This window comes from Somniosus microcephalus, chromosome 26, assembly GCF_052327205.1.
Source record: "Somniosus microcephalus isolate GS21.2 chromosome 26, FLI_Smic_1.0, whole genome shotgun sequence".
Lineage (NCBI taxonomy): Eukaryota > Metazoa > Chordata > Chondrichthyes > Squaliformes > Somniosidae > Somniosus > Somniosus microcephalus.
This window is the reverse complement of record NC_141012.1, coordinates 54,176,159-54,204,103: the sequence shown is the minus strand read 5'-3', so window position 1 is coordinate 54,204,103 and position 27,945 is coordinate 54,176,159. Positions and strand designations below refer to the sequence as shown.

The 27,945-nt window shown below is 44.5% G+C and overlaps 1 protein-coding gene across 4 annotated transcripts in view; it reads left to right on the top strand.

Moving 5' to 3' along the window:
* LOC147100462 (isobutyryl-CoA dehydrogenase, mitochondrial-like) overlaps positions 1-27,945 on the top strand; it is a 126,446-nt gene that overhangs the window by 72,026 nt on the left and 26,475 nt on the right. For 2 of the 4 annotated variants that reach the window (XM_085968202.1, XM_085968204.1), the window contains 5 exons: positions 6,340-6,387; positions 7,746-7,843; positions 12,323-12,475; positions 18,023-18,125; positions 27,455-27,928. In XM_085968202.1, coding sequence (XP_085824328.1) covers positions 6,340-6,387; positions 7,746-7,843; positions 12,323-12,475; positions 18,023-18,125; positions 27,455-27,507 — 455 coding nt within the window. In that variant the 3' untranslated portion in view covers positions 27,508-27,928. Of the gene's footprint in view, positions 1-6,339; positions 6,388-7,745; positions 7,844-12,322; positions 12,476-18,022; positions 18,126-27,454; positions 27,929-27,945 lie in introns of those variants that run through there. The other 2 variants (XR_015073736.1, XM_085968203.1) reach the window with 2 other exon arrangements.

Here is a 27,945-nt window from a genome sequence, read left to right as displayed (position 1 = left end):
GGACAAGTGTGGATTAATTAAGGGAAGCCTGCATGGATTTGTTAAAGGCAAGACGTGTTTAACCAACTTGATTGAGTTTTTTGATGCGGTAACGGAGAGGGTTGATGAGGGCAATGCCGTTGATGTGGTGTACATAGACTTCCAAAAGACATTTCATAAAGTGCCACATAATAGGCTTGCCAGCAAAGTTGAAGCCCATGGAATAAAAGGGACAGTGGCAGCATGAATACGAAATTGGCTAAGTGACAGGAAACAGAGAGTAGTGGTGAACGTTTTTTTGGACTGGTTGAAGATATACAGTTGTGTTCCCCAGGGGTCGGTACTAGTACCACTGCTTTTCTTGATATATATTAATGATTTACGTGTACAGGGCACTATTTCAAAATTTGCAGATGACACAAAACTTGTAAGTATAGTGAACAGTGAAGAGGATAGGGATAGACATCAAAGGGGCATTGACAGGCTGGTGGAATGGGCGGACATGTGGCAGATGAAGTTTAATGCAGAAAAGTACGAAGTGATACATTTTGGTAGGGAGAACGAGGAGAGGCGATATAAACAAAAGGATACAATTCTAAAAGGGGTGCATGAACAGTGAGACCTGGGGGTATATGTGCACAGATCTTTGAAGGTGGCAGGACAGGTTGAGAAAGCGGTTAAAAAAGCATACAGGATCCTGGACTTTATAAATAAAGGCATAGAGTACAAAAGCAAGGAAGTTATGATGAACCTTTATAAAACACTGGTTCGGCCACAACTGCAGTATTGTGTCCAATTCTGGGCACCGCACTTTAGGAAGGATGTGAAGGCTTTAGAGAGGGTGCAGAAAAAATTTACAAGAATGGTTCCAGGGATGAGGGACTTCCGTTATATGGATAAACTGGAGAAACTGGGGTTGTTCTCCTTAGAGCAGAGAAGATTGAGAGGAGATTTGATAGAGGTGTTCAAAATCATGAGGGGTCTAGACAGAGTAGATAGAGAGAAACTGTTCCCATTGTCAGAAGGGTTAAGAACCAGAACAGATTTAAGGTGATTGGCAGAAGGTCCAAAGGCAACATGAGGAAAATCTTTTTTACGCAGCGAGTGGTTAGGATCTGGAATGCACTGCCTGAAAGGGTGGTGGAGGCAGATTCAATCATGGCTTTCAAAAGGGAATTAGATAAGTACCTGAAAGAAAAAAATTGCAGGGCTACGGGGGAAGGGCAGGGGAGTGGGACTAGCTGAAGTGCTCTTGCAGAGAGCTGGCATGGGCTCGACGAGCCGAATGGCCTCCTTCTGTGCTAACCATTCTGTGATCCCTACTCTCTTTTTCTGTCCGTTAACCAATCCTCTATCCATGCTAATATATTACCCCGAAACCCATGAGCCCTTATCTTGCGTAGCAACCTTTTATGTGGCACCTTATCGAATGCCTTTTGGAAATCCAAGTATACTACATCCACTGGTTCCCCTTTCTCTACCCTGCTAGTTACATCCTCAAAATCTCTAATAAATTTGTTAAATGTTATTTCCCTTTCATAAAATCATGTTGACTCTGACTAATCATGATTTTCTAAGTGCCCTGTTACCACTTCCTTAATAATGGAGTCCAGCATTTTCCCGACGACTGATGTCAGGCTAACTGGCCTGTACTTCCCTGTTTTCTCTGTCCCTCCTTTCTTGAATAGCGGTGTTATATTTGCTACCTTCCAATCTGATGGGACCGTTCTAGAATCTAGGGAATTTTGGAAGATCACAACCAAGGCATCCACTATCTCTTCAGCCACCTCTTTAGAACCCTAAGATGTAGGCCGTCAGGTTCAGGGATTTGTTGGCTGTTAGTCCCATTAGTTTCTCAAATACTTTTTCTCTACTAATATTAATTACTTAAGTTCTTCACTCTTATTGGCCCTTTGGTTCCCCACCATTTTTGGTATGCTTTTTGTGTCTTCTACTGTGAAGACAGATACAAAATATTTGTTCAAAGTCTCACCCATTTCCTTATTCCCCATTATAATTTCACCTGAATCAGCCTCTAAGGGACCAATGCTTACTTTTGCTATTCTTTTCCTTTTTACATACTTGTAGAAGCTCTTACAATCTATTTTATATTTCTTGCTGGTTTACTCTCATTCTATTTTCTCCCTTTTTATCAATTTTTTGGTCATCTTTTACTGGTTTCTAAAGCTCTCCCAATCCTCAGATTTACTACAATTCTTCACAACATTATAAGCCTCTTCTTTTAATCTAATACTATCTTTAACTTCTTTAGTTAGCCACAGATGGATCACTTTTTCTGTGGAGTTTGTATTTCTCAATAGAATGTATATTCTTTGAGAATTTTGGAATATTTCTTTAAATATTTGCCACTGCTTATCTACCGTCATCCCTTTTAATCTAATTTCCCAATCTATCTTAGTCATAGTCATAGAGTTTTACAGCACAGAAAGAGGCCCTTCGGCCCATCGTGTCTGTGCCGCCCATCCATCCCTGTCCAGTCTAATCCCATTTTCCAGCATTTGGTCCATAGCCTTGTATGCAATGGCATTTCAAGTGCTCATCCAAATGCTTCTTGAATGTTGTAAGGGTTCCTGCCTCTACCACCCTTTTAGGCATTGAGTTCCACATTCCAACCACCCTCTGGGTGAAAAAGTTCCTCCTCAAATCCCCTCTAAATCTCCTGCCCCTTACCCTGAACCTATGCCCCCTTGTTATTGACCCCCCTACTAAGGGGAAAAGTTCCTCTTTATCTACCCTATCTATGCCCCTCATCATTTTGTATACCTCAATCAGGTCCCCCCTCAGCCTTCTTTGCTCCAAGGAAAACAACCCCAGCCTGTCCAGCCTCTCTTCATAGCTGAGGCGCTCCATCCCAGGTAACATCCTGGTGAATCTTCTCTGCACCCTCTCCAAAGCAATCACATCCTTCCTATAGTGAGGCGACCAGAACTGCACACAGTACTCCAGCTGTGGCCTCACCAGCGTTTTGTACAGCTCCATCATAACCTCCCTGCTCTTATATTCTATGCCTCGGCTAATGAAGGCAAGTATCCCATATGCCTTTTTAACCACCTTATCTACCTGTTCCGCTGCCTTCAGGGATCTATGTACATGTACACCAAGGTCCCTCTGACCCTCTGTACTTCCTAGGGTCCTACCACTCATTGTGTATTCCCTTGCCTTATTTGTCCGTCCAAAATGCATCACCTCGCACTTTTCAGGGTTAAATTCCATTTGCCACTTTTCCGCCCATCTGACCAACCCGTTTATATCGTCCTGTAGCCTGAGGCTTTCCTCCTCACAATTTACCACCCCACCAATTTTCGTGTCATCTGCGAACTTACTGATCATACCTTTTACATTCTCATCCAAATCATTTATGTAGATCACAAACAACAAGGGACCCAGCACCGATCCCTGAGGTACCCCACTGGACACAGGCTTCCAGTCACAAAAGCAACCTTCGACCATCACCCTCTGCCTCCTGCCACTCAGCCAGTTTAGGATCCAACGCGCCAAGGCACCCTGGATCCCATGGGCTCTTACCTTCTTGACCAGTCTCCTATGCGGGACTTTGTCAAAAGCTTTACTGAAGTCCATGTAAACCACATCCACAGCATTTCCCTCATCCACCCCCTCGAAAAATTCAATCAGATTTGTCAGACATGATTTACCCTTGACAAAGCCATGCTGACTATCCCCGATTAATCCTTGCCTCTCCAAGTGGAGACTAATTTTGTCCCTCAGAATTTTTTCCAATAATTTCCCTACCACAGATGTTAGGCTCACTGGCCTGTAATTCCCTGGTTTATCCCTGCTACCCTTCTTGAATAATGGTACTACGTTAGCTGTTCTCCAGTCCTCTGGTACATCCCCTGTGGCCAGAGAGGTTCTGAAAATTTGTGTCAGAGCCCCTGCAATCTCCTCCTTTGCCTCCCAGAGCAGCCTGGGATACATCTCGTCCGGGCCTGGGGATTTATCCACTTTTTGGCCTGCTAAAACCGCTAGCACCTCCTCCCTCTCGATGCTAATATGTTCAAGTATGTCACAGCCCCCTTGCCCGATTTCTATGTCTGCATCGTCTTTCTCCATAGTGAACACAGATGCAAAAAATTCATTTAAAACCCCGCCTACATCATCTGGCTCTACACACAGATTGCCACTTTGGTCCCTAATGGGCCTTACCCTTTCCCTGGTTATCCTCTTGCCCTTAATATACTTATAAAACATCTTAGGATTTTCCTTTATTTTGCTCGCCAGTGTTATTTCATGGCCCCTCCTCGCCCTCCTAATTTCTTTTTTAAGTATGCCCCTGCATTTTTTATACTCCTCTAGGGCTTCTTCCGTCTTTAGTCTTTTGTAACTGCCAAAAGCCCCCCTTTTATTTCTAATGCATTTTTGTATATCCCTTGTCATCCAAGGTTCCCTTTGCTTGTTGGTCCCACCCTTGACCTTTACAGGAACATGTTGGCGTTGTACTCTCTCTATTTCCCTTCTGAAAGTCTCCCACTGTTTTGATGCGGATTTTCCTATAAGTAGCTGCTCCCAGTCCAATTTGGCCAGATCCTGCCTTATCATATTAAAATCGGCCTTCCCCCAATTTAGAACCCTTATTTCCGGGCCGTCTTTGTCTTTTTCCATGACCACCTTAAATCTCACCGAATTGTGGTCACTGTCGCCAAAATGCTCTCCTACTGACACTTCCACCACTTGCCCGGCTACATTCCCCAGAATTAGGTCCAGTACCGCCCCCTCTCTTGTAGGACTTTCTACATGTTGGCTCAAAAAGCTCTCCTGGATGCACTTTAAGAATTCTGCACCCTCTAAGCCTTTCACACTCTGACTATCCCAATTTATATTGGGGAAGTTGAAATCACCCACTATTATTACCCTATTATTTTCACACTTTTCTGAGATTTGCCTACATATCTGTTCCTCTATCTCCCCCTGACTGTTTGGGGGCCTATAGTACACTCCCAGCAAAGTGCTTGCCCCCTTTTTGTTTTTAAGTTCTACCCATATGGCCTCATTAGAGGAACCCGCTAATATATCATCCCTCCTTACAGCAGTAATTGACTCCTTAATTAATATTGCAACACCCCCTCCCCTTTTACACCCCCCTCTGTCTCGCCTGAAGATTCTACACCCCGGAATATTGAGCTGCCAGTCCTGACCCTCCCTCAACCATGTCTCCGTGATAGCAACAATATCGTACTCCCATGTGTTCACTCCCATCTTGTCCAACTTGCCCCTCGTACCTTTGTAATTGGCATTATTTAATACTGGGGCTGGTGGGCACAGTGTGACTGGGGCTGGTGGGTCTTGGGGCGCGGGCTTTGGGGCCCGGATATCAGGGCGCGGGCTTCAGCTCCCAGGGCGGGGGTGTTGGTAAAAAGACCCGATGTTTTCTTTTTACTTGAGTCGTGCCAAAAATAGTCGATGCTGAGAGGTTCAATTCCTTTATTTCTAACTTCAGCAAAGCAAGCAACTTAGAAGCGGAGTAGGTTTACAAGCAGAGCACAATGAATGTAAGCATGTATTCTCACACTGTACTAAACTTTAAAACACAAATGTTTGATTTTATATGTTTGTTTTCTGGTAAGCTTGAGTCTGCCTCTTTCCCCTTTATTGGCTTCTTCCTGCCACCCCCCCAAAGTAACTTTCCATTGCTCCCAGACTGGTCCAAAGCCTAGGTTATTCTGGATGTAGCATTCCCTTATCTTGTCTGTTCTCGCCCTTTAATCTGTCTGTTTCCATTCGTGTTGAGCCTCTCCACATAAAAGGACCCATATTAGGGATGGGCAATAAATGCTGGCCTTGCCAGCGACGCCCATATCCCATAATCGAATTTTAAAAATGTAAGTGCTTAATTTGCGGGAAGGGAATCCTTCTCTTGCTGTTGCTTCTGTTGATCCTGCACACACAAATCATGTGTATCCCCATCCTTGTTTTCAAATCCCTCCTTGCCTTGCTCCTCCCAATCTCTGTAACCTCCTCCAGCCCTACAACCCTCCGATATATCTGTGCTCCTCCAAGTCGGGCCTCTTGCGCATCCTGGATTTTTATCGCTCCACTGTTGGCAGCCAAGCCTTCAGTTGCCTAGGCCCTAAGCTCTGGAATATCCTCCGTAAACCAGTCTGCCTCTCCTCCTTTAAGATACTCCATAAAACCTACCTCATTGACCAAGCTTTTGGTCACCTGTCCTAATATTTTCTTCTGTGGCTCGGTGTCAATTTTTGTTGCTTACACTCCTGTGAAGTGCCTTAGGACGTTTTACTACGTTAAAGGTGCTATATAAATGTAAGTTGTTTGGTGTTCCCTCTGATCTGACCCTCCTGGTCTTTCTACTATCTATTTCAGGTCAAGTTGCTCAACTGTCAGATGACAAACACTGTTTCGTGCATCGAGGTCAGCATACATCCAAAATTACATAGAAACAGAAGATAGGAGCAGGAGTAGGCCATTCGGCCCCTCGAGCCTACTCCGGCATTTAATGAGATCATGGCTGATCATCCAAATTCCTGTTCCTGCTTTCTCCCCATATCCCTTGATCCCTTTAGCCTTAAGAAATATATCTAACTCCTTCTTGAATATATTTAATGAATTGGCCTCAACTGCCTTTTGTGGTAGAGAATTCCACAGCTTCACCACTCTCTGGGTGAAGAAATTCCTCCTCATCTCTGTCCTAAAAGGCTTACCCCTTATCTTTAGACTGTGACCCCTGGTTCTGGACTCCCCCGCCATTGGGAACACCCTTCCTGCATCTAGTCTGTCCAGTCCTGTTAAAATTTTATAAGTTTCAATGAGATCCCCTCTCATTCTTCTAAACTCTAGCGAATATAAGCCCAATCGACCCAATCTCTCCTCATACGTCATTCCTGCCATCCCAGGTATCATTCTGGTGAATCTTCGGTGCACTCTCGCCATGGCAAGAAAATCCTTCCTCAGATAAGGCGACCAAAACTGCACACAATACTCAAGGTATGGTCTCATCAAGGCCCTGTACAACTGCAGCAAGACATCCTTGCTCCTGTACTCGAATCCTCTTGCTATGAAGGCCAACATACCATTTGCCTTCTTAACCGCCTGCTGCACCTGCATGCTTACCATCAGCGATTGGTGCACAAGGACACCCAGGTCTCGTTGCACTTCCCCTTCTCCCAATCTATTGCCGTTCAGATAATAATCTGCCTTCCTGTTTTTGACACCAAAGTGGATAACCTCGCATTTATCCACATTATAATGCATCTGCCCAATCACCCAACCTGTCCAAATCATACTGGAGTTTCTCTGCATCCTCCTCACAGCACACACACCCACCCAGCTTTGTGTCGTCTGCAAACTTGGAGATATTACATCTAGTTCCCTCGTCTAGATCATTAATATATATTGTGAATAACTGGGTTCCTAGCACCGATCCCTGCGGTACCACACTAGTACTGTAGTAATTAATCTAACCATAGTATCTTAAGCCTGATAACGTTGTCTGTGCCTCTGAATCCGAAGCCCAGTGACCCTGTCTGTGCCTCTGAATCCGAAGCCCAGTGACCCTGTCTGTGCCTCTGAATCCGAAGCCCAGTGACCCTGTCTGTGCCTCTGAATCCGAAGCCCAGTTACCCTGTCTGTGCCTCTGAATCTGAAGCCCAGTGACCCTGTCTGTGCCTCTGAATCCGAAGCCCAGTTACCCTGTCTGTGTGTCTCTACTACCGTATTTAAACTAATATATGCTGTTTCTAACCCTGTCTATGCGCTTGTGATTTCTGCAGCTTCATGCTCATTAGGTGCTGCGTATGCCTCCATTCTCATGGCTCGAGATCACCTCAAAGTCCGCAAGCAGTTTGGGCAACCTCTTGCCAACAGTCAGGTAAGAAAGACCCTTCCAGTAGAGGTTCAGTTCCTGTAGAGTGTTGTGCATAAGAACGTAAGAAATAAGAGCAGAAGTCGGCCATACGTCCCCTCGAGCCTGCTCCGCCATTCAATAAGATTATGGCTGATCATCGACCTCAACTCCACTTTCCCGCCCAATCTCCGTATCCCTTGATTCCCCTAGAGTCCAAAAATCTATCGATCTCAGCCTTGAATATACTCAAAGACTCAGCATTCACAGCCCTCTGGGGCAGAGAATTCCAAAGATTCACAACCCTCTGAGTGAAGAAATTCCTCCTCATCTCAGTCTTAAATAGCCGACCCCTTATCCTGAGACTATGCCCCCGAGTTCTAGACACTCCAGCCAGGGGAAACAACCTCTCAGCATCTACCCTGTCAATCCCCTTCAGAATCTTGTATGTTTCAATGAGATCACCTCTCATTCTTCTAAACTCCAGAGAGTATAGGCCAATTCTACACAATCTCTCATCATAGGACAGTCCTCTCATCCCAGGAATCAATCTAGTGAACTTTCATTGCACCGCCTCCAAGGCAAGTATATCCTTCCTTAGATAAGGAGACCAAAACTGTGCACAGTACTCCAGGTGTGGTCTCACCAAGGCCCTGTACAATTGTAGCAAGACTTCCATACTCTTATAGCCCAACCCCCTTGCAATAAAGGCATTTGCCTTCCTTATTGCTTGCTGTACCTGCATGCTAGCTTTCTGTGTTTCTTGCACGAGGACACCCAAATCTCTCTCAACTCCAACACTTGAAAGTTTCTCACCATTTAAAAAATATTCTGTTTTTCTATTCTTCCTACCAAAGTGAATAACCTCACACTGCTAGTGAAGGGATTTTTACTAGTCCTACCCCAGATCAGGCGTATTTCTCAGACGTTCACTTTCAACTAAAGTTTGAGGTAGCCGAATCCTAAAGACGCTTAATTGGGTCTAAAGGTCCAGGCTATCTCTCCCTAAAGGAAAGGAACAACCCGAGAATGTTACTGTCCTCCAGATAGCGCTTTTAATAAGTTTAGCTAGACTGTAACGTCCTGCATATTATGAGGGTCCGGAAAACTCCCTCAGAATTCTGCAACTCTTCACCAGAGTGTACAGAGATTAAGTTCGCGAGTTTTTGATACAGAAGTCTTATGTGCGACAATTCTAAAAATATATAGAGATTTATTAAAAGAACTGACATATTAAAAGAATCAGTCAATCGCAACATTAACAGTTCTAAAAAGAGAAAACATACAATCTTTTTAACAGAGAATCTTAACTTCGCTTCAGTATTACAGTTCTTAAAGTTCTCTTTACAGGATATCCATTAATATCAAATACCTTTAATCCCCGAGGTACAAAGAGTGGTAGAATACAGAGCCGCCTCTGTGGTCGAGAATCGCTTTGCCCAATTAAAGCGAGTCTGATATCCCATTTGAGAGTTCAATATTTATACCCTTTTCCAGTGGTATTTCCTTTAAGGTTTTCTGCTAATGCAAGTTGATTATCTCTCTTCATCTTTCTGCCGACCTCTGCAATTCTTACTGCCACATCAGCCAGAATCTTGTCTCATCTCCAGGTGTTCGAAGTTCACCATTTAGAACGGTGTGAAAGGCAGGTGTTCCTTATTTTATGTCATCTTTACAAGGGCAGATGTTCCTTATCTTATGTGTCATCTTTACGAAGTTTAAATTAAAACCTTATCCAGGGTGAACCATTGTTTTGTTCCCAAAAGTTCAGCTTGTCGGAGCCATGCACCTTCTGTTTCAATAAGGTTATTTACTCAGGATCAACAACTGTCTTATCTCAATAGCCAGGATGCTTTCATAGCTATTTCATCGTTAAGTTTCTAAATTTCCAAACCCAGTTTGTCATGTTTCAATAAGGCATGAATTCTTTCATAAGACAGTGTCTTTTTCTAAATCGGTTATTTGGCTTATTCCTTCACACTAGTTACATCCTCAAAAAACTCTAATAAATTTGTCAAACACGATTTCCCTTTCATAAAACCATGTTGACTCTGCCTAATCATGTTATGATTTTCTAAGTGCCCTGATACCACTTCCTTAAACAATGGATTCCAGCATTTTCCCGACGACTGATGTCAGGCAAACTGGCCTGGAGTTCACTGTTTCTCTCTCCCTCCTTTCTTGAATAGTGGTGTTACGCTTGCGACCTTCCAGTCCGCTGGGACCATTCCAGAATCTATGGAATTTTGGAAGATCAAAACCAAAGCATCCACTATCTCTTCAGCTACCCCTTTTAGAACCCTAGAATGTAGGCCGTCAGGTCCAGGGGATTTGTCGGCTTTTAGTCCCATTAGTTTCTCTAGTACTTTTTCTCTACTTATATTAATTAAGTGTGGAGTACCATCTTTTGGCAGTGTTTTTAAGTTGCTCTGTGCGCAGTACTCCCACTGCCAATTACACATTCTCGGGGTGCAGGAGATGTTCAAGATGTGGCTTTTCAGAGATCCTGAAAGCTTGTGCTGAAGGAGATGTAAGTGTAGCTGCCACCTTAGCCCATTAAGACCAGCGACACACTACAGTGTCGAAGCAGAGTTTCCGTTGTCCTCCTGCTGGCTCCCTGAGTATCGCCACTGGGGAGTCCAAGTCACTTCGAAGTAACCAAGTTAAAATGAGTGGGATAAATATGATAATGTGTGATCTCCCAGCCATTATCCAAAAGATATGAGTTTACAATCAATACAATGAAACCACAGTATTTCTGTTAAATGCTGGCAGTATTATCAAACTGCTAAAATCCTACTCGAAAACTAGTCCAATCTCAAGAGGAGGAGAGAAAAAATGGTAAGGATAAATTAAGTGCCCCCCATAGACCATATGATGGTTCAGTACAAAAACACTTGGCACACGAGAGTCGGGCTGAGAGGCCTGGATCTGTGCTGTACCATTCTGTGATGGGGAATTCTAAATTCCACACTGGATTACAGTTCCTAAAGTCAGTCGGTGCGGATGGGATGCTTCCTAGGTTGCTGAGTGGAGATAGCGGAGGCTCTGGCCACAATCTTTCAATCCTCCTTAGATATGGGGGCAGTGCCAGAGGACTGGAGGGTTGCAAATGGTGCAATCTGTTCAAAAAAAGTAGGGGAGAGGGATTAAACCCGGCAACTACAGGCCAGTCAGCCTAACGTTGGTGATTGGGAAACTTTTAGAGACAAAATTAATTGGCACTTGGAAAAATAAGGTTGATAAATAACAGCCAGCATGGATTTGTTAAAGGCAAATTGTGTTTGACTAACTTGATTGAGTTCGTTGATGAGGGTAGTGTGGTTGATGATGTGCCTATAGACTTTGAAAAGGCATTTGATAAAGTACCACATAATAGACTTGTTAGCAAAATTGAAGCAAATGGGATTAAAGGGGCAGTGGCACCGTGGATACGTAATTGGCTTAGAGTCAGAAAGCAGAGTAGTGGTGAAGGGTTCTTTTTCAGACTAGAGGGAAGTATACAGTGGTGTTCCCCAGGGGTCAGTATTAGAACCACTGCTCTTTTTGATATATATTAATGACCTGGACTTGGGTATACAGGGAATCATTTCAAAGTTTGCAGATGACACAAAACTTGGAAATGTAGTAAACAATGAGGAAGATAGTTACAGACTTCAGGAGGACATAGACAGACTGGGGAAATGGGCAGATGAATGGCAGATGAAATTTAACACACACAAGTGTGAAGTGATGCATTTTGGTAGGAAGAATGAGGAGAGGCAATGTAAACTAAATGGTACACTTTTAAAGGGGGTGCAAAAATAGAAACACCTGGGGGTTCACGTACACAAATCTTTGAAGGTGGCGGACAAGTTGCGAAGGCTGTTAAAAAACACACGGGGTCCGTGGCTTTATAAACAGAGGCATCGAGTACAAAAGAAGGAAGTTATGATAAACCTTTATAAATACTGGTTAGGCCCCAGCTGGAGCATTGTGTCCAATTCTGGGCTCCACATCTTAGGAAGGATGTCAAGGCCTTAGAGAGCACTCAGAGGAGATTCACTAGAATGGTACCAGGGATGAAGGACTTCAGTTATGTTGGGAGACTAGAGCAGCTGGGGATGTTCTCCTTAGAGCAGAGAGGCTTAAGGGTAAATTTAATAGAGGTGTTCAAAATCAAGAAGGGTTTTAATAGAGTAAATAAGGAGAAACTGTTTCCCATGGCAGAAGGGTCGGTAACCAGAGGACACAGATTTAAGGTAATTGGCAAAAGAACCAGAGGTGAGATGAGAGTGTTTTTTACGCAGCGAGTTGTTATGGTCTGGAATTCACTGCCTGAAAGGGCGGTGGAGGCAGATTTAATAATAACTTTCAAAAGGGAATTGGTTGAATATCCCTGGGAACAGGGTGCCCCGGGGAATGTGGTGCCCTGGGAATCGTGTTGATAGCCCAGTTCGTAGCATACTGTAGTTCATTGTGTGATTTGCGCTGATGCTCAGTTTTGCTGTGTCCTTCTTGTTGCAGTATCTGCAGTTTAAACTGGCTGAAATGGCGACTGGACTGGTGGCAGCTCGTTTGATGGTGCGCAATGCCGCCATGGCGCTCCAGGAGGGTCGGCAGGACGCTGTGGCCCTGTGTGCAATGGCCAAACTCTTTGCAACTGATGAATGTTTTACCGTAAGTCTCGAGCATCCTGTCTGCTCATCTAGTAAGAGCAACGGAGCAGCAGAGGAGTAAACATAGTGCCGTCCGGGCAGCCTAAATACACGAGGTAACTCCAGGCCTCAGTACTGCACCAGCCTTGTCTTTACTCCTTGTATGTCCCATAGAGGCATCTAAAATTCTGAAGGGTTTTGGTAAGATGAGTGGGAAAGGATTAAGACGACTTTCTGCGGTTGAGGAGCCAGTGATGCCGGGTCATTAATTTAAAATTGTCATCGAGAGTGAGGAGAGAGGTGTTGGGAGAAATTTCTTTATGCCGAGGGCTGTTGGACCTTGGAATGCTTTGCGACAGTGAGCAGTTGAGGCAAAGACCAGAGCGTCTATTTGAAGCTCCAGGACTGTGGGGAAAACGCAGTGGGATTCATTTTGGATTGCTCTAACAAAGAGACGGTACAGACGCAATGGCGGCCTCCTGCGCTGTAAACTTGGATGGTTATAGATTCATTTCATTCTGAAAAGTAATTCTTTAAGCATTCACCACATGTTGCAGGAGCACAGTCCAGTTAAACTGGCCTGGGAAAAGCACATGCTTAACACACAACAGCACCAAGCTCATGGTCTACAGAGCAGTAGTGATACCCGCCCTCCTGTATGCCTCACAGACATGCACCATGTACAGCAGGCACCTTAAAGCACTGGAGAGGTACCACCAATGCTGCCTCCACAAGATCCTGCAAATCCATTGGCAGGATAGGTGTAACAACGTCAGTGTTCTCGCTCAGGCCAACATCGAAGCTTTGACCACGCTCGATCAGCTCCGATGGACAGGCCACATTGTCCACATGCCCGATACGAGACTCCCAAAACAAGCACTCTACTTGGAGCTCCGACACGGCAAGCGAGCCCCTGGTGGGCAGAGGAAACGCTTCAAGGACACCGTCAAAGCCTCCTTGAAAAAGTGCAACATCCCCACCGACACCTGGGAATCCCTGGCCCAATACCACACAAAGTGGAGGAGAAGCATCCGGGAAGGCGCCGAACACCTCGAGTCTCTTCGCCGGGAGCAAGCGGAAGCTAAGCGCAGGCAGCACAAGGAGCGCACGTCAACCCAAGCACCCCACCCACCGTCTGCCCCACCTGTGACAGAGACTGTAGGTCCCGTATTGGACTCATCAGTCACCTGAGAACTCATTCTTAGTGTGGAAGCAAGTCATCCTCGGTTCCGAGGGACTGCCAAAGAAGAAGAGAAAAGTGGCATAACTGTGTAGATAAGCTTCTCCACACATGGTGTCCGAATCCTGCTCTGTGTAAAGCCCTAGGACTGGTGTCATTGTTGCAACTTTTCCCCAGCTAAAAGGATTTGTATCACACGCCTTATATCGGGGAATCCTGCATCGTAGTCACAAGAGCAGGTTAAATCCGATAGTCCTGTCACAGTTATACTCTGTTTCCAAACTGGCCATTCCAGATTTTCTTTTTCAAGAATCTTAACATCAGTTGGCTCTGGCCAGGAAATCCCTGGAGCCAGCGCATGTAACGCAGTGCTGTTCGTACTAGGGCACCTATACAAATAAACCAATAGTTTAAATCAAGTCAATGCTGCTGGTCTGATTACATTGTTTGTCACCAGCCATCGACCAACTGCACCGCAGGGAGTGAGCCCCCACCACAGCAGCATAGGAACAGGAGTTAGCCATTCAGCCCCTCGAGCCTGATCAATTTGGCCACTGGCACTGACCCGTTCAACATATCAAAACTGCATCAAAACAAACTAATTCCTTCTCCACTTGGGACAGGAAGTCAATACAACATACTATTAAAGGCTTTAAATGGCGTTGAAAATTTAACGACCCATTCACCATGACTGACGGGCTCGATCAACACATAGAATCCTCGGATTTGTGTTCTCAAATAGAATCTGTAATGATTGGCTGGCCTGTGTTATGGTTCAATATTGAGAGCAAAACCTAGATGTGATAAAACATGGCCAGTCCATGTGAGCCACTGATCTCCATATATCCGGTTACTTCTGGTTCAGCATTGGCAAATAGTCTCCCGCGCCAATTGGTGCCAAATTTTCACTAGTGCTACTTGCAGTGGAGAGTTGTCTGCATTTCTTCATGGCAAATATTACATAAACCATATTCAGAATGCACCCAGTGCTTCCAGGAGGGAACTTTCAGCTTTGCAGTGCGGAGCCATCCTGCACTCATCAACAGAAGGACCCCCGTCAGCGCAGAACAGTGTTCCAGGCACTGGCCTCTATCGGGTGCCTTTCAGACTGAACACCCACAGGAATCATTCAGTCCCAAACCAAATGCAAATATCTCTCCCATGAGTGGACAGAATGACCACCAAATTAACTGGACAAAGTATCGTAAAGCCAGCTTGGGTACCTCTAGAACCCTGCTGGGAAGAGAGGCAACTCAAGATAAACTGCATGGGAATAGTCTCCTTATGATCTGGCAACTCCTCCCTCTGAGCATTGAATCTTAGGTAGATTGGAAGAAGATTATTTTACTTTACGTTCCCTCCAGATGAATATGCATGAACAGGCATCAAAAGGCTGAGAAAAGATGGGACGATCCAACACTTCCAACCTGCTCCATCTATTATCCCACAATCCCAGTGTTACACCACAGGAAGAGCCTTTATCGAGCATGGGCTAGAAACCAGTATCAGGCTGATCTTTATTTATGGGAGCCCTGACTTTGCTCAGCCGATGCCCCTGACAATGTAATAACCAAAGCCATTGTTTGGACCTCCAAATCTCTGAATTTCCCTTTGGCCCTCTCTTGTCTCTTTAGGACTTATCCTGTTCTGGTGGTGATTGAGTGCCACTAGTCACACAAGTGTGTATAGTCCACAACATAAGTTTTCAGAAAGACTCTAGTTTTCATTTTGTAAATTCTGGAAAAAGTTTTAATTTTTTTTGGTACACAGGCCCATCAGTAGAGTCAAACCAATAAATACAGGCCCATCAATAGTCAAACCCAATAAATACAGGCCCATCAATAGTCAAACCCAATAAATACAGGCCCATCAATAGTCAAACCCAATAAATACAGGCCCATCAATAGTCAAACCCAATAAATACAGGCCCATCAATAGTCAAACCCAATAAATACAGGCCCATCAACAGTCAAACCCAATAAATACAGGCCCATCAATAGTCAAACCCAATAAATACAGGCCCATCAATAGTCAAACCCAATAAATACAGGCCCATCAACAGTCAAACCCAATAAATACAGGCCCATCAACAGTCAAACCCAATAAATACAGGCCCATCAACAGTCAAACCCAATAAATACATTTGCTCCTTGACAGCGGTTTGTGTACCATAGGTCACATGGAATGTTCACCTATCACCTCCAAAAGACGGTAAAAACTAAGGTAACATTTGGGAAAAGATGGCTGTTTAATTCTTCAGCCAACTAATCCCAGTGTGAATTAGAGAAGGATGTCTTCCTCCTGGTAAGGTGTGTTCCTGTGTAGAAGATGGGGGGGGGGGGGGGGGGGGGGGGTGGGGAAATGTGTGGGAGTCCCAAATCTCTGATTGACTCATCATTCATGGAAAACAACAAACCCGTTGAAATACAGGGCTCAGTGGAGGATGTCGGGCAGCTTGGGCTGAGAGTGAGAGAGGAATATGACAGCTCACATTCCGCTGATCTTCAGAGACAGCTGATCATGTAACATTAGGCGCCATCATATAATAAATTCAACCAGACCTTCACCCACTGGAGAGCAGAATGGAAGGAATGTTAATAAACAACCTTCGGTTCTTCCCTTTAAAAAAGCTATTTGGGTTGGATTTCCTCCAGAAAATTCAAAATATATTTTTTAGTTTCCCTGAGAAGGTTGTGATGGTCTTCTCCTTGATCCATTATAGCCCCCGTGATGTTACTGATTCCATAATGGTGTTCCATAGGGAATCTTATTGCTGAACTCCGTAGCAATTTTTTTTACAACTGGTTGGCTTGCTAGGCCATTTCAGAGAGCACGAAGAATCAACCACATGGTGTAGGACTGCAGCCACATGTAGGCTGGGCTGTGGGCAGCAGATTCTCACCCCTGAAGAGCATTCGTGAATCAATTAGTTTTTAATTACAATCCAGAAGTTATTTTTTGGTGCTAGCTCATAAATTACCAGACTTACTGCAATCAGTTTCACAACTTAACATAGGATCGCTAGTCTGGTACTTTTACCACTAGGCTATCTGTTTAAATCAGTGGGTTGTTAGTCTAGTACCTTTACCACTAAACTATCTGTTTAAATCTCTGGGTTGCTCTGTGACATCATCTCAAACAATGAGGAAGTATAATCCATATACTTGTATTTAATAGCCAGGAAACCTCTTGGTACCTTCAGGCTCCAAGGGATTTCGAGCATCAGACTAGGGTTGGGATTGTAAGGCGCTATACCTTGTTTATTGGACTCATGGGGGCAAAAATTGGGTCACGTCCCCTGTAGGGCGCTAACTTCGCCTCGAAAAAGTTAGTGCCCCCGCGGCCGAAATTGGATGGTAGCGCCCCAAGCAGGAAGCGGGGTGCTACTGGAAACGCTCCCCCTTCCTCTTGGGGTGCTCCAGCCCAATATCGCGGCGCTATGTGCCGTGGTACTGCAGGCCTTCCTCCCCTTATTAAAGGGGAGGGGCCTAGCGCAGCACGAACCGGGGCCCAGCTGGGCCACCAGGGATCGGGATGCCGGCAAAAGAGTCCGGCACTCGAGGAGTGCCGGGCTGCCCAATTGTGGCCGGCACCCTGTGGAGGAGCAGCAGGTGCTGGCAGGTGTCCAGCAAAAAAAATGGCCGCCCAGCACTTCCCCTTTAAATATCGTCGCCCCGGCCGCACATACGCCCCCCTGACCCTGTCGGACATAGTGTCCGGCGGTACGTCAGGGGAAGCGACCAAAGTTTGCGGCTGGGGCGCTGCGCACGGCAATTACGTCATCGCCAGAGGGGCTGCGGGGCGCTACCGGCTACTGCCACCGCTAACCTCCCGCTGAATTTCGCAGGAGACCTTAGCAGCGCCGTGTCCGGGCGCTAATTGCTTTGCAACAAATTTTGCCGCCATGAAATAATATAGCCGTCTAATGCAGATTAAATATGGTGATGGGAATAAGAGACTGGCCCCAATCACCCACATTATATGAACAAGTGCACCACATTGGGGAAATAGCTTTGTGTAGTTTAGAGATAATTATAATAGTATAATTGTACTCTTAAATTAACATGAATCAATCAGTGCTGCCTACTGGAGGCCATTAATGCAATGTTAGAAACCCGTTAACATCTTTAATAAAAGGATTTACTATTTTCCGAATTTTTTTTTTAAAGTTTTCAAATGGTATCTATATTTAATTTCTCTCTTACAAACCTTCCATTTTTGTTTAAAGTAACTGAAAAGAAGTGATTCCTTTATGTTCACACCTCGAAGGTACAAGGTGTAAAGTCTTCACCAGATACCAACTACCTGTATATGCACAGAAGTGAATCTTCAGCAAAAAAAAAATAGCTACCAGGAAATCTGTAAAAATAAACTCTCTCTCTCAAACAGATCTGTAATCAGGCACTGCAGATGCACGGTGGCTATGGCTACCTGAAGGACTATGCTGTACAGCAGTTTGTTCGAGATATCAGGGTGCATCAGATCCTAGAGGGTAAGTACTTAATACAGTTTATTTTTTATTTTTGGTTACTTTTATTTGATTCACGAGATTCTCCTGTGCTGTTGTGAAAACAAATCTACATGGGACAGAACCATATGCTTCTGAGTGTGTGTGCGTCAGCCCTAATATAAGAACACGCGCGAGAAAAGACATCAGGCCTCTTCCATCCAAGTGATGGTCCAGTCTTGCATACTGACCCAACTTTTCTTCCTCCCCATAGCACCAAAACAGCCCAACCAAAGTCACGAACAACATTCTCTGTGAATGTGACGCTAACCCCAACTCCTTCACCTCTCTGCCGCCTTTGACACATCAACGGCACAGGCCTCCTCCAGCATCTTGTTGCCATGGTCCATCCCAGTGGGACTTCCTTTGCTTGGTTCCACTCTCACATATTCACTCATCAGCGGAGTATCTCCAGCAATGTCTTCTGTTACCACCCCTGTACCGTCACCGCCGCAATCCCACAACAATCCCTTGCCTAGGGTCAGATTCCATATGTATGCTGATGACGCCCAGATCTACCTCTCCACCACGTGTCTCGATCCCTCCCCCAATTGCTTCTGTGTTGTTAGTCTACTTGTCTGACATCCAGTCTTGGATGAGCTGTAACTTTCTCCAGCTAAACATCGGGAAGACTGAAGCCATTTTTCTTGCCCCCACCCCCCCCCAAATCCATATCCTCACATCCTCACCAAACTAAACCAGCCTGTTGGCAACCACCGTGACCTGGTTAACCAGCTGAGCATCAGACCGCATATCCTGTCCATCACCGAGATTAGCTACTTCCATCTCTGACAGTGCCCACCTCTGTCCCAGCTCAGCCCATCTTCAGCTGAAATCCTCATCCATGCCTTTGTCACCTTCAGTGTTGATTACTCCAAAGCTCTCCTGGCTGGCCTCTCATTCTCCACCCTCAATAAACTTCAATTTGTCCAACTTTGTTGCCTGTATCCTATCCCACAACAAGTCTCACTCGCCCATCACACATGTCTCACTGACCTACATTGAGCCTAGTCCTTGAATACCTAAAATTTAAAATATGACCACAGGCCTCCCTAACTCTGTAGCCTCCTCCGATGCTACAAATTCCCACCCCCAAACCCCGAAGTGTCCGTTCCTCTGACTGGCCTCTCCCTCCCTTTACCCCATCTTTGGAGGCTGTGCAGTCAGCCACCTAGGTCCCACTGTTTGGGATTTCTCCCTAAGCCCCTCTGTTTCTCCACCTCCTGTCCTTTAAAACCCTCTTTGGCCAAGCCTCGTAATCTCTACGATTTTGACTCGGGAACTCTTTTCCTTATGCCTCTGTGACGAGCCCTGGGATGTTTGTTGACCGCTTTATTGACTGCCCTCCAGTAAGAGGTGAAAAAAACATTCAGTCAATTCAGGAAGCAGACTGTTTCCAGTAGTTGATGGGTCAAGAACAAGGGGCCATAGATACAAGAATCTATGTAAGAGATTTAGAATAGAACAGAAGAAACCACATTACACAGAGCGTTGTGTGACAGTCGAATTAACTTCTAGGGAACATCCCTTTCTGGTGAGTATTCTATACCCTTTTCTATAGTGGATTATTTACACCTGGGCATTGTATACCCCTTTCTATAGCAGGGTTCATAGAATCATATAATCATAGAATGATACAGGACAGAAGGAGGCCATTCAGCCCATCGTGCCTGTGCCGGCTCTTTAGTAGGGCTATCCAATCAGTCCCACTCCCCTGCTCTTTCTCCATAGCCCTGTAAGGATTTTCCCTTCAGGTATTTATCCAATTTCCTTTTGAAAGTTATTATTGAATCTGCTTCCACCATCTCTGCAGGCAGTACATTCCAGGTCATAACTCGCTATGTAAAAAAATGTTTTCTCATGTCACCTCTGGTTCTTTGCCAATCATCTTAAATCTGTGTCCTCTAGTTTATGACCCTTCTGCCACTGGAAACAGTTTCTCCTTATTTACTCTGTCAAAAATGTTCATGCTTTTGAACACCTCGATCAGATCTCTTAACTTTCTCTGCTCTAAGGAGAACAACCCAGCTTCTCCAGTGTCTCCACATAACTGAAGTCCCTCCAGTACCATTCTAGAAAATTTCTTCTGCACCCTCTCTAAAGCCGTGACATCTTTCCTAAAGTGCGGTGCCCAGAATTGAACACAATACAGGAAACTCTTTATTATCCGGCACCGACGGGACCGGCGTGGTGCCGGTTTATCAAAAAGTCTGGATTACAGAGAGGTATAGTTAAAAGGTACGAGAGCCCCGTACACAGCAACAGATCCAGGCTTCCCTGTTGCTTAGCAACATGTACAGGAACTCCAGCAACAGACCAAGCGTGCCTGTTGCTTAGCAACAAGTGCAGGAACCCCGGTTACACAGCCACAGATCCAGGAACTGCCACTAATATGAAGTAAAACTTGCCTGAACCTACTCCTGAATTTTGCCGGTTAACAGAGGTTTCCGGTTATTTAGGTGCCGGTAAATCGGGGGTTTCCTGTACTCCAGCTGAGGCCTAACCGGTGTTTTATTAAGGTTTAGCAGGACTTCCTTGCTTTTGTACTCTATGCCTCTATTAATAAAGCCAAAATTTCCAATGCTTTTTAACCGCTCTTTCAACTTGTCCTGCCACCTTTGAAGATTTATGTATAGGCACCCCCTTTAAAATTGTATCATTTAGTTTATAATGCCTCGCCTTATTCTTCCTACCAAAATGTATCACTTCACACTTCACTGCATTAAATTTTATCTGCCACATGTCTGCCCATTTCATTAGTCTGTCTGTGTCCTCCTGAAGTCTGTTACTACCCTCATAGAATCATAGAATTTTACGGCACAGAAGGAGGCCATTTGACCAATCGTGTTTGTGCTGGCCGAAAAAGAGCTCTCCAGCCTAATCCCAATTTCTAGCTCTTGGTCCGTAGCCCTGTAGGTTCCGGCACTTCAAGTGCATATCCAAGCACTTTTTAAATCTGATGAGGGTTTCTGTCTCTACCACCCTTTCAGGCAGTGAGTTCCAGACCCCACCACCCTCTCGGTGAATAAATTTCCCCTGAACTCCCCTCTAAACCTTCCCCCAATTACTTTAAATCTGTGCCCCCTGGTTATTGACCTCTCTGCTAAGAGAAATAGATCCTTCCTATCTAGGCCCCTCATAATTTTATACACCTCAATCAAGTCTCCCCTCAGTCTCCTCTTTTCCAAAAAAAACAACCCCAGCCTATCCAGTCTTTCCTCGTAGCTAAAATTCCCCAGTCCTGGCAACATCCTTGTAAATCTCCTCTGTACCCTCTCTAGTGCAATCACATCCTTCCTGTAATGTGGTGACCAGAACTGCACGCAGTATTCTAGCTGAGGCCTAACTAGTGTTTTATACAGTTCAAGCATAACCCCCCTGCTCTTATATTCTATGCCTCGGCTAATAAAGGAAAGTATCCCATATGCCTTCTTAACCACCTGACCTACCAATCCTGCTACCTTCAGGAATCTGTGGACTTGCACTCCAAGGTTCCTCTGTTCCTCTGCATTTCTCAGTGTCCTACCATTTATTGTGTATTCCTTTGCCTCGTTAGCCCTCCCCAAATGCATTACATCACGCTTCTTTGGATTGAATTCCATTTGCCACTTTTCTGTCCACCTGACCAGTTCATTAATATCTTCCTACAGTTTACAGCTTTATTCCTCACTATCCACCACACGGCCAATTTTTGTATCATTTGTAAACTTCTTAATCATGCCCCCTACATTGAAGTCTAAATCATTGATGTATACCACAAAAAGCAAGGGACCGAGTACTGAGCCCTGCAGAACCCTGCTGGAAACAGCCTTCCAGTCACAAAATCATCTGTTGACCATTACCCTTTGCTTCCTGCTACTGAGTCAATTTTGGATCCAACTTGCCACTTTGCCATGGATCCCTTTGACCAGTCTGCCATGTGGGACCTTCTCAAAAGCCTTACTAAAATCCATGTAGACTACATCAATAATTGACCCTCCTTGTTACCTCCTCAAAAAATTCAATCCAGTTAGTCAGGCACAACCTTCCCTTAACAAATCCATGCTGATTGTCCTTGTTTAATCCGTGCCTTTCTAAATGACGAGTAATACTGTCCCTCAGAATTTTTTCCAACAATTTTCCCACCACTGGGCTTAGGCTGACTGGCCTGTAATTACTCGGTCTATCCCTTTCTCCCTTTTTAAACAATAGTACAACGTTAGCAGTCCTCGGGCACCACACCTGTAGCCAGAGCGAATTCAAAAATGATGGTCAGAGCCTCTGCTATTTCCTCCCTTGCTTCTCTTAACAGCCTGGGATACATTTCATCTGGGCCTGGGGGTTTATCCACTTTCAAGGATGCTAAACCCCTTAATACTTCCTCTCCCACTATGTTTATCTCATCTAATATTTCACACTCCTCCTCCTTAACTACAATGTCTGCATTGTCCCTTTCTTTTGTGAAGACAGATGCAAAGTATTCATTAAGAACCATACCCACGTCTTGCGCCTCCACACACAAGCTTCCTTTTTGGTCTCTAATAGGTCCTACTCTTTCTTTAGTTATCCTCTTGCTCTTTATGTATTTATAAAACATCTTTGGGTTTTCCTTGATTTTACTTGCCATTATTTTTTCATGCCCTCTCTTTGCTTTCCTAATTTCCTTTTTAATTTCACCCCTGCACTTTCTATACTCATGTAGGCTTTCTGCAGTATTTAGCTCTGTGTCAGAAGCTTTCCATTTTTGCCTTATCCTACCCTGACATCAAGGGGACTATAGATTTGGGAGTCCCGCCCTTTTTCATTGTGGGAACATATTTGCTCTGAATCCTCACTATCTCTTCCTTGATTGCCTCCCACTGGTCTGACACTGATTTACCTTCACTTAGCTGTTTCCAGTCTACTTTTGCTAAATCACATCTCAGCTTAGTAAAATTGGCCTTTTCCCAATCGAGAACTTTTACTCCTGGTCTATCTTTGTCCTTTTCCATAACTACGCTAAATCTAACTGAATTATGATCATTACAACGAAAATGCTCTCCCACTGATACCCCTTCCACCTACCCAGCTTCATTCCCTAAAACCAAGTTCAGAACCACCTCCTCACTGTTTACTACATTTCCAAGTTTTGTGTCATCTGCAAACTTTGAAATTATGTCCTGTATACCCCAGGTTATCAATATATATCAAAAAGAGCAGTGGTCCTAACACCAACCCCTGGGGAACATAGGAACAGGAGTGGACCATTTAGCCCCTCGAGCCTGTTCCGCCATTGAATGAGATCATGGCTGATCTGTGACCTAACTTCATACACCCGCCTTTGCCCTATATCCCTTAATGGGCCAGAAATTCGGGTTGGAGGCTTCCCGCAAGCGCAAGCCCCCGACCTGCACTTGCCTAGCGCGCCTGCCGTTGTGCTGTCGGCCCCCGTGGGATTCCGATCCTGGGCCTCCTCCAGCTGCCGGCGTGCAGTGCTTGCGTATCCCAGCGGCGAAGTTAGTTCGAAGCGTCCCCTGGGATCACGTGGGCCATGGGGAGCCAATCGTAGCAGGGAATCTCTATTCATAGATTTGACAGGAAGACCTGTCAAATCTATGAATAGAGATCGGCCCCAAAACCTAACTAAAGCTTCAAATAAATAAAAATTAAAAAAAATCACATTTTAAAATAACTATAAATTACATAAAATAACTTTTAAACAATAATTTAAATTTTTGAAAAAATTAATTACAGTTTTTAACAGGGCTAAAACTAAACTTACCTTTAAAGTATTTAAAAATAATAAACCTGTGGAAAAAATGTTTTAATTTTACTTAATTCACCACTTACCTTGTTAAAAGCAGGCCTTGCGACTGCTTTTTAAAAGCGCAGCTGCTGGAGACTTACCCTCCCGGAGAAACCTGCAAAAAAAAAACAAGTTCCAGGCGTACGCGCTGCCTCTCCGGCGCACGCGTTTGTCCTGTGAACCCCTTCCTTCAAGGGAACGGAAGTTCCGGCTTCCAGCGCATGCACAAAACCGGCACTTACGTTGGCTCTACGCATGAGTACACAGCGAGTACTCACCCGTGGGGACCCGAATTTCTGGCCCAATACCTTTTAGTTAACAAAAATCTAGCAATCTCAGATTTAAAATTAACAATTGTCAATTGCCATTTGCGGAAGAGAGTTCCAAACTTCTAGCACCCTTTGCATGTAGAAGTGTTTCCTAACTTCACTCCTGAAAGGTCTGGCTCTAATTTTTAGACTATGTCCCCATGTCCTAGAATCCCCAACCAACAGAAATAGTTTCTCTCTGTCTACCCTATCAGTTCTCCTTAATGTCTTGAAAACCTTGATCAAATCTCGAGTTAATCCTCAAAATTCCAGGGAATGCAACCCCGGTTTGTGTAATCTGTCCTTGTAATTTAACCCTCGGAGTCCAAGTAAATCTATGCTGCATTCCTTCCAAGGCCAATAAATCTTTCCTATGGTGTGGTGCCCAGAACTGCTCACAGTACTCCAGGTGTGGTCTGACCAGGGCTTTGTATAGCTGTAGCTGTACATTAGTAAACACCACTGTATACTTCCCTCCAATGTTTACTTTAAGCTGTGCGGCCAGGGAGCGCTCTGGCGCTCTGTGCAGCCGGCTCGCCAGCTTTCCAATGTGAAAACGTCGCTTGCGTGGTATTTTGAATGGGCCGCGCAGCCCTTTGAAAAAACATTAACAGAAACATTGCTTCCCTCGGTCATCACTACACTCTGCTTTCTATCCCTTAGCCAATTTCGTATCCACGCTGTCACTGCCCCTTTAATCCCACGGGCTTTAATTTTGCTAACAAGTTTATTATGTGGTACTTTGCCAAATGCCTTATTTACAGCTGGGTATTGTATGTTGGGTATTTCTATAGCGGGGTTAATATAGGGCTGCTTATTGTATATATCCTTTTGTAGCGGGTTATTTACACCAGGGTATTGTATACCCCTTTCTGTAGCAGGTTATTTACACCTGGGTATTGTATACCCCTTTTGTAGCGGGTTATTTACGTCTGGGTATTGTATACCCCTTTCTGTAGCAGGTTATTTACACCTGGGCATTTTATACCCCTTTCTGTAGCGGGTTATTTACACCTGGGTATTGTATACCCCTTTCTATAGCAGGGTTATTTACACCTGGGTGTTGTATACCCCTTTCTGTAGTGGGTTATTTACACCTGGGTGTTGTATACCCCTTTCTATAGCAGGGTTATTCACACCTGGGTATTGTATACCCCTTTCTATAGCAGGGTTATTTACACCTGGGTATTGTTTACTCCTTTCTGTAGCAGGGTTATTCACACCTGGGTATTGTATACCCCTTTCTATAGCAGGGTTATTCACACCTGGGTATTGTATACCCCTTTCTATAGCAGGGTTATTCACACCTGGGTATTGTATACCCCTTTCTATAGCAGGGTTATTTACACCTGGGTATTGTTTACTCCTTTCTGTAGCAGGGTTATTTACACCTGGGTGTTGTATACCCCTTTCTGTAGCGGGTTATTTACACCTGGGTGTTGTATACCCCTTTCTATAGCAGGGTTATTTACACCTGGGTATTGTATACCCCTTTCTATAGCAGGGTTATTCACACCTGGGTATTGTATACCCCTTTCTGTAGTGGGTTATTTACACCTGGGTGTTGTATACCCCTTTCTATAGCAGGGTTATTTACACCTGGGTATTGTTTACTCCTTTCTGTAGCAGGGTTATTCACACCTGGGTATTGTATACCACTTTCTATAGCAGGGTTATTTACACCTGGGTGTTGTATACCCCTTTCTATAGCAGGGTTATTTACACCTGGGTATTGTATACCCCTTTCTGTAGCAGGGTTATTTACACCTGGGTATTGTTTACTCCTTTCTATAGCAGGGTTATTCACACCTGGGTATTGTATACCCCTTTCTATAGCAGGGTTATTTACACCTGGGTATTGTATACCCCTTTCTATAGCAGGGTTATTCACACCTGGGTATTGTATACCCCTTTCTGTAGTGGGTTATTTACACCTGGGTATTGTATACCCCTTTCTGTAGCAGGGTTATTTACACCTGGGTATTGTTTACTCCTTTCTATAGCAGGGTTATTTACACCTGGGTGTTGTTTACCCCTTTCTATAGCAGGGTTATTCACACCTGGGTGTTGTATACCCCTTTCTGTAGTGGGTTATTTACACCTGGGTGTTGTATACCCCTTTCTATAGCAGGGTTATTTACACCTGGGTATTGTATACCCCTTTCTATAGCAGGGTTATTCACACCTGGGTGTTGTATACCCCTTTCTGTAGTGGGTTATTTACACCTGGGTGTTGTATACCCCTTTCTATAGCAGGGTTATTTACACCTGGGTATTGTTTACTCCTTTCTATAGCAGGGTTATTTACACCTGGGTATTGTATACCCCTTTCTATAGCAGGGTTATTCACACCTGGGTGTTGTATACCCCTTTCTGTAGTGGGTTATTTACACCTGGGTGTTGTATACCCCTTTCTATAGCAGGGTTATTTACACCTGGGTATTGTTTACTCCTTTCTATAGCAGGGTTATTCACACCTGGGTATTGTATACCCCTTTCTATAGCAGGGTTATTCACACCTGGGTGTTGTATACCCCTTTCTGTAGTGGGTTATTTACACCTGGGTGTTGTATACCCCTTTCTATAGCAGGGTTATTTACACCTGGGTCTTGTTTACTCCTTTCTGTAGCGGGTTATTTACACCTGGGTATTGTTTACTCCTTTCTGTAGTGGGTTATTCACACCTGGGTATTGTATACCACTTTCTGTAGCAGGGTTATTCACACCTGGGTATTGTATACCACTTTTTATAGCAGGGTTATTTACACCTGGGTCTTGTTTACTCCTTTCTGTAGCGGGTTATTTACACCTGGGTATTGTATACCCCTTTCTATAGCAGGGTTATTTACACCTGGGTATTGTATACCCCTTTCTATAGCAGGGTTATTTACACCTGGGTATTGTATACCCCTTTTTATAGCAGGGTTATTTACACCTGGGTCTTGTTTACTCCTTTCTGTAGCGGGTTATTTACACCTGGGTATTGTATACCCCTTTCTATAGCAGGGTTATTTACACCTGGGTATTGTATACCCCTTTCTATAGCAGGGTTATTTACAGCTGGTGTTTCTAGATTTGATAACTGTGATCTTGCTTCTTATGGTCACCAAGCATTCTACCCGTCTGCTCTAGAATGTTAGTAAAAGTCAGTTGCAGGAAGTTGTTGTTGTTCTGAATTGGGCTGGCCTCGGGTGGCGGATTTCTGTTGTGAAGAAGTAATGTGATTTTTTTACTTCCTGTAGGTACCAATGAAGTGATGCGAATGCTTATCTCAAGGAACCTGTTCCATGACTAATTTTGCTACGCATTAGTACAGCTCGGCACTGGAGAAATTATTCACTTTATTGATTGCGTATCATGGAAAGACAGTTCAAATAACTGCACACAAGGATTGAGCGTGAAATATTAATACCAATGAGCTCGTTTCTTCCAGAAAGACTGTTCCTACACTCCAGTCTGAGGTACCTGACCAATAAAGTGCAAGTCAGTTCTTTTTTCTGTAATAACCTTTCTTGACTCTGTAACTGGTACAATTCTCATGGCTGCAAACCCATGTGTAGGAACCCAGAGAAGCACCTGGATAGTGACAATACCACACGCCGATGTTCTGCTTTTCGGTGTAAACGATACCACCTGCAGTCAGCACTACAGGAAGTTTAATTTCTTCAGATATTATACAGGTGGAGTGAAATCGAAATAAAACATTCAAAATGGGCCATTTTTAGCCTTTGCA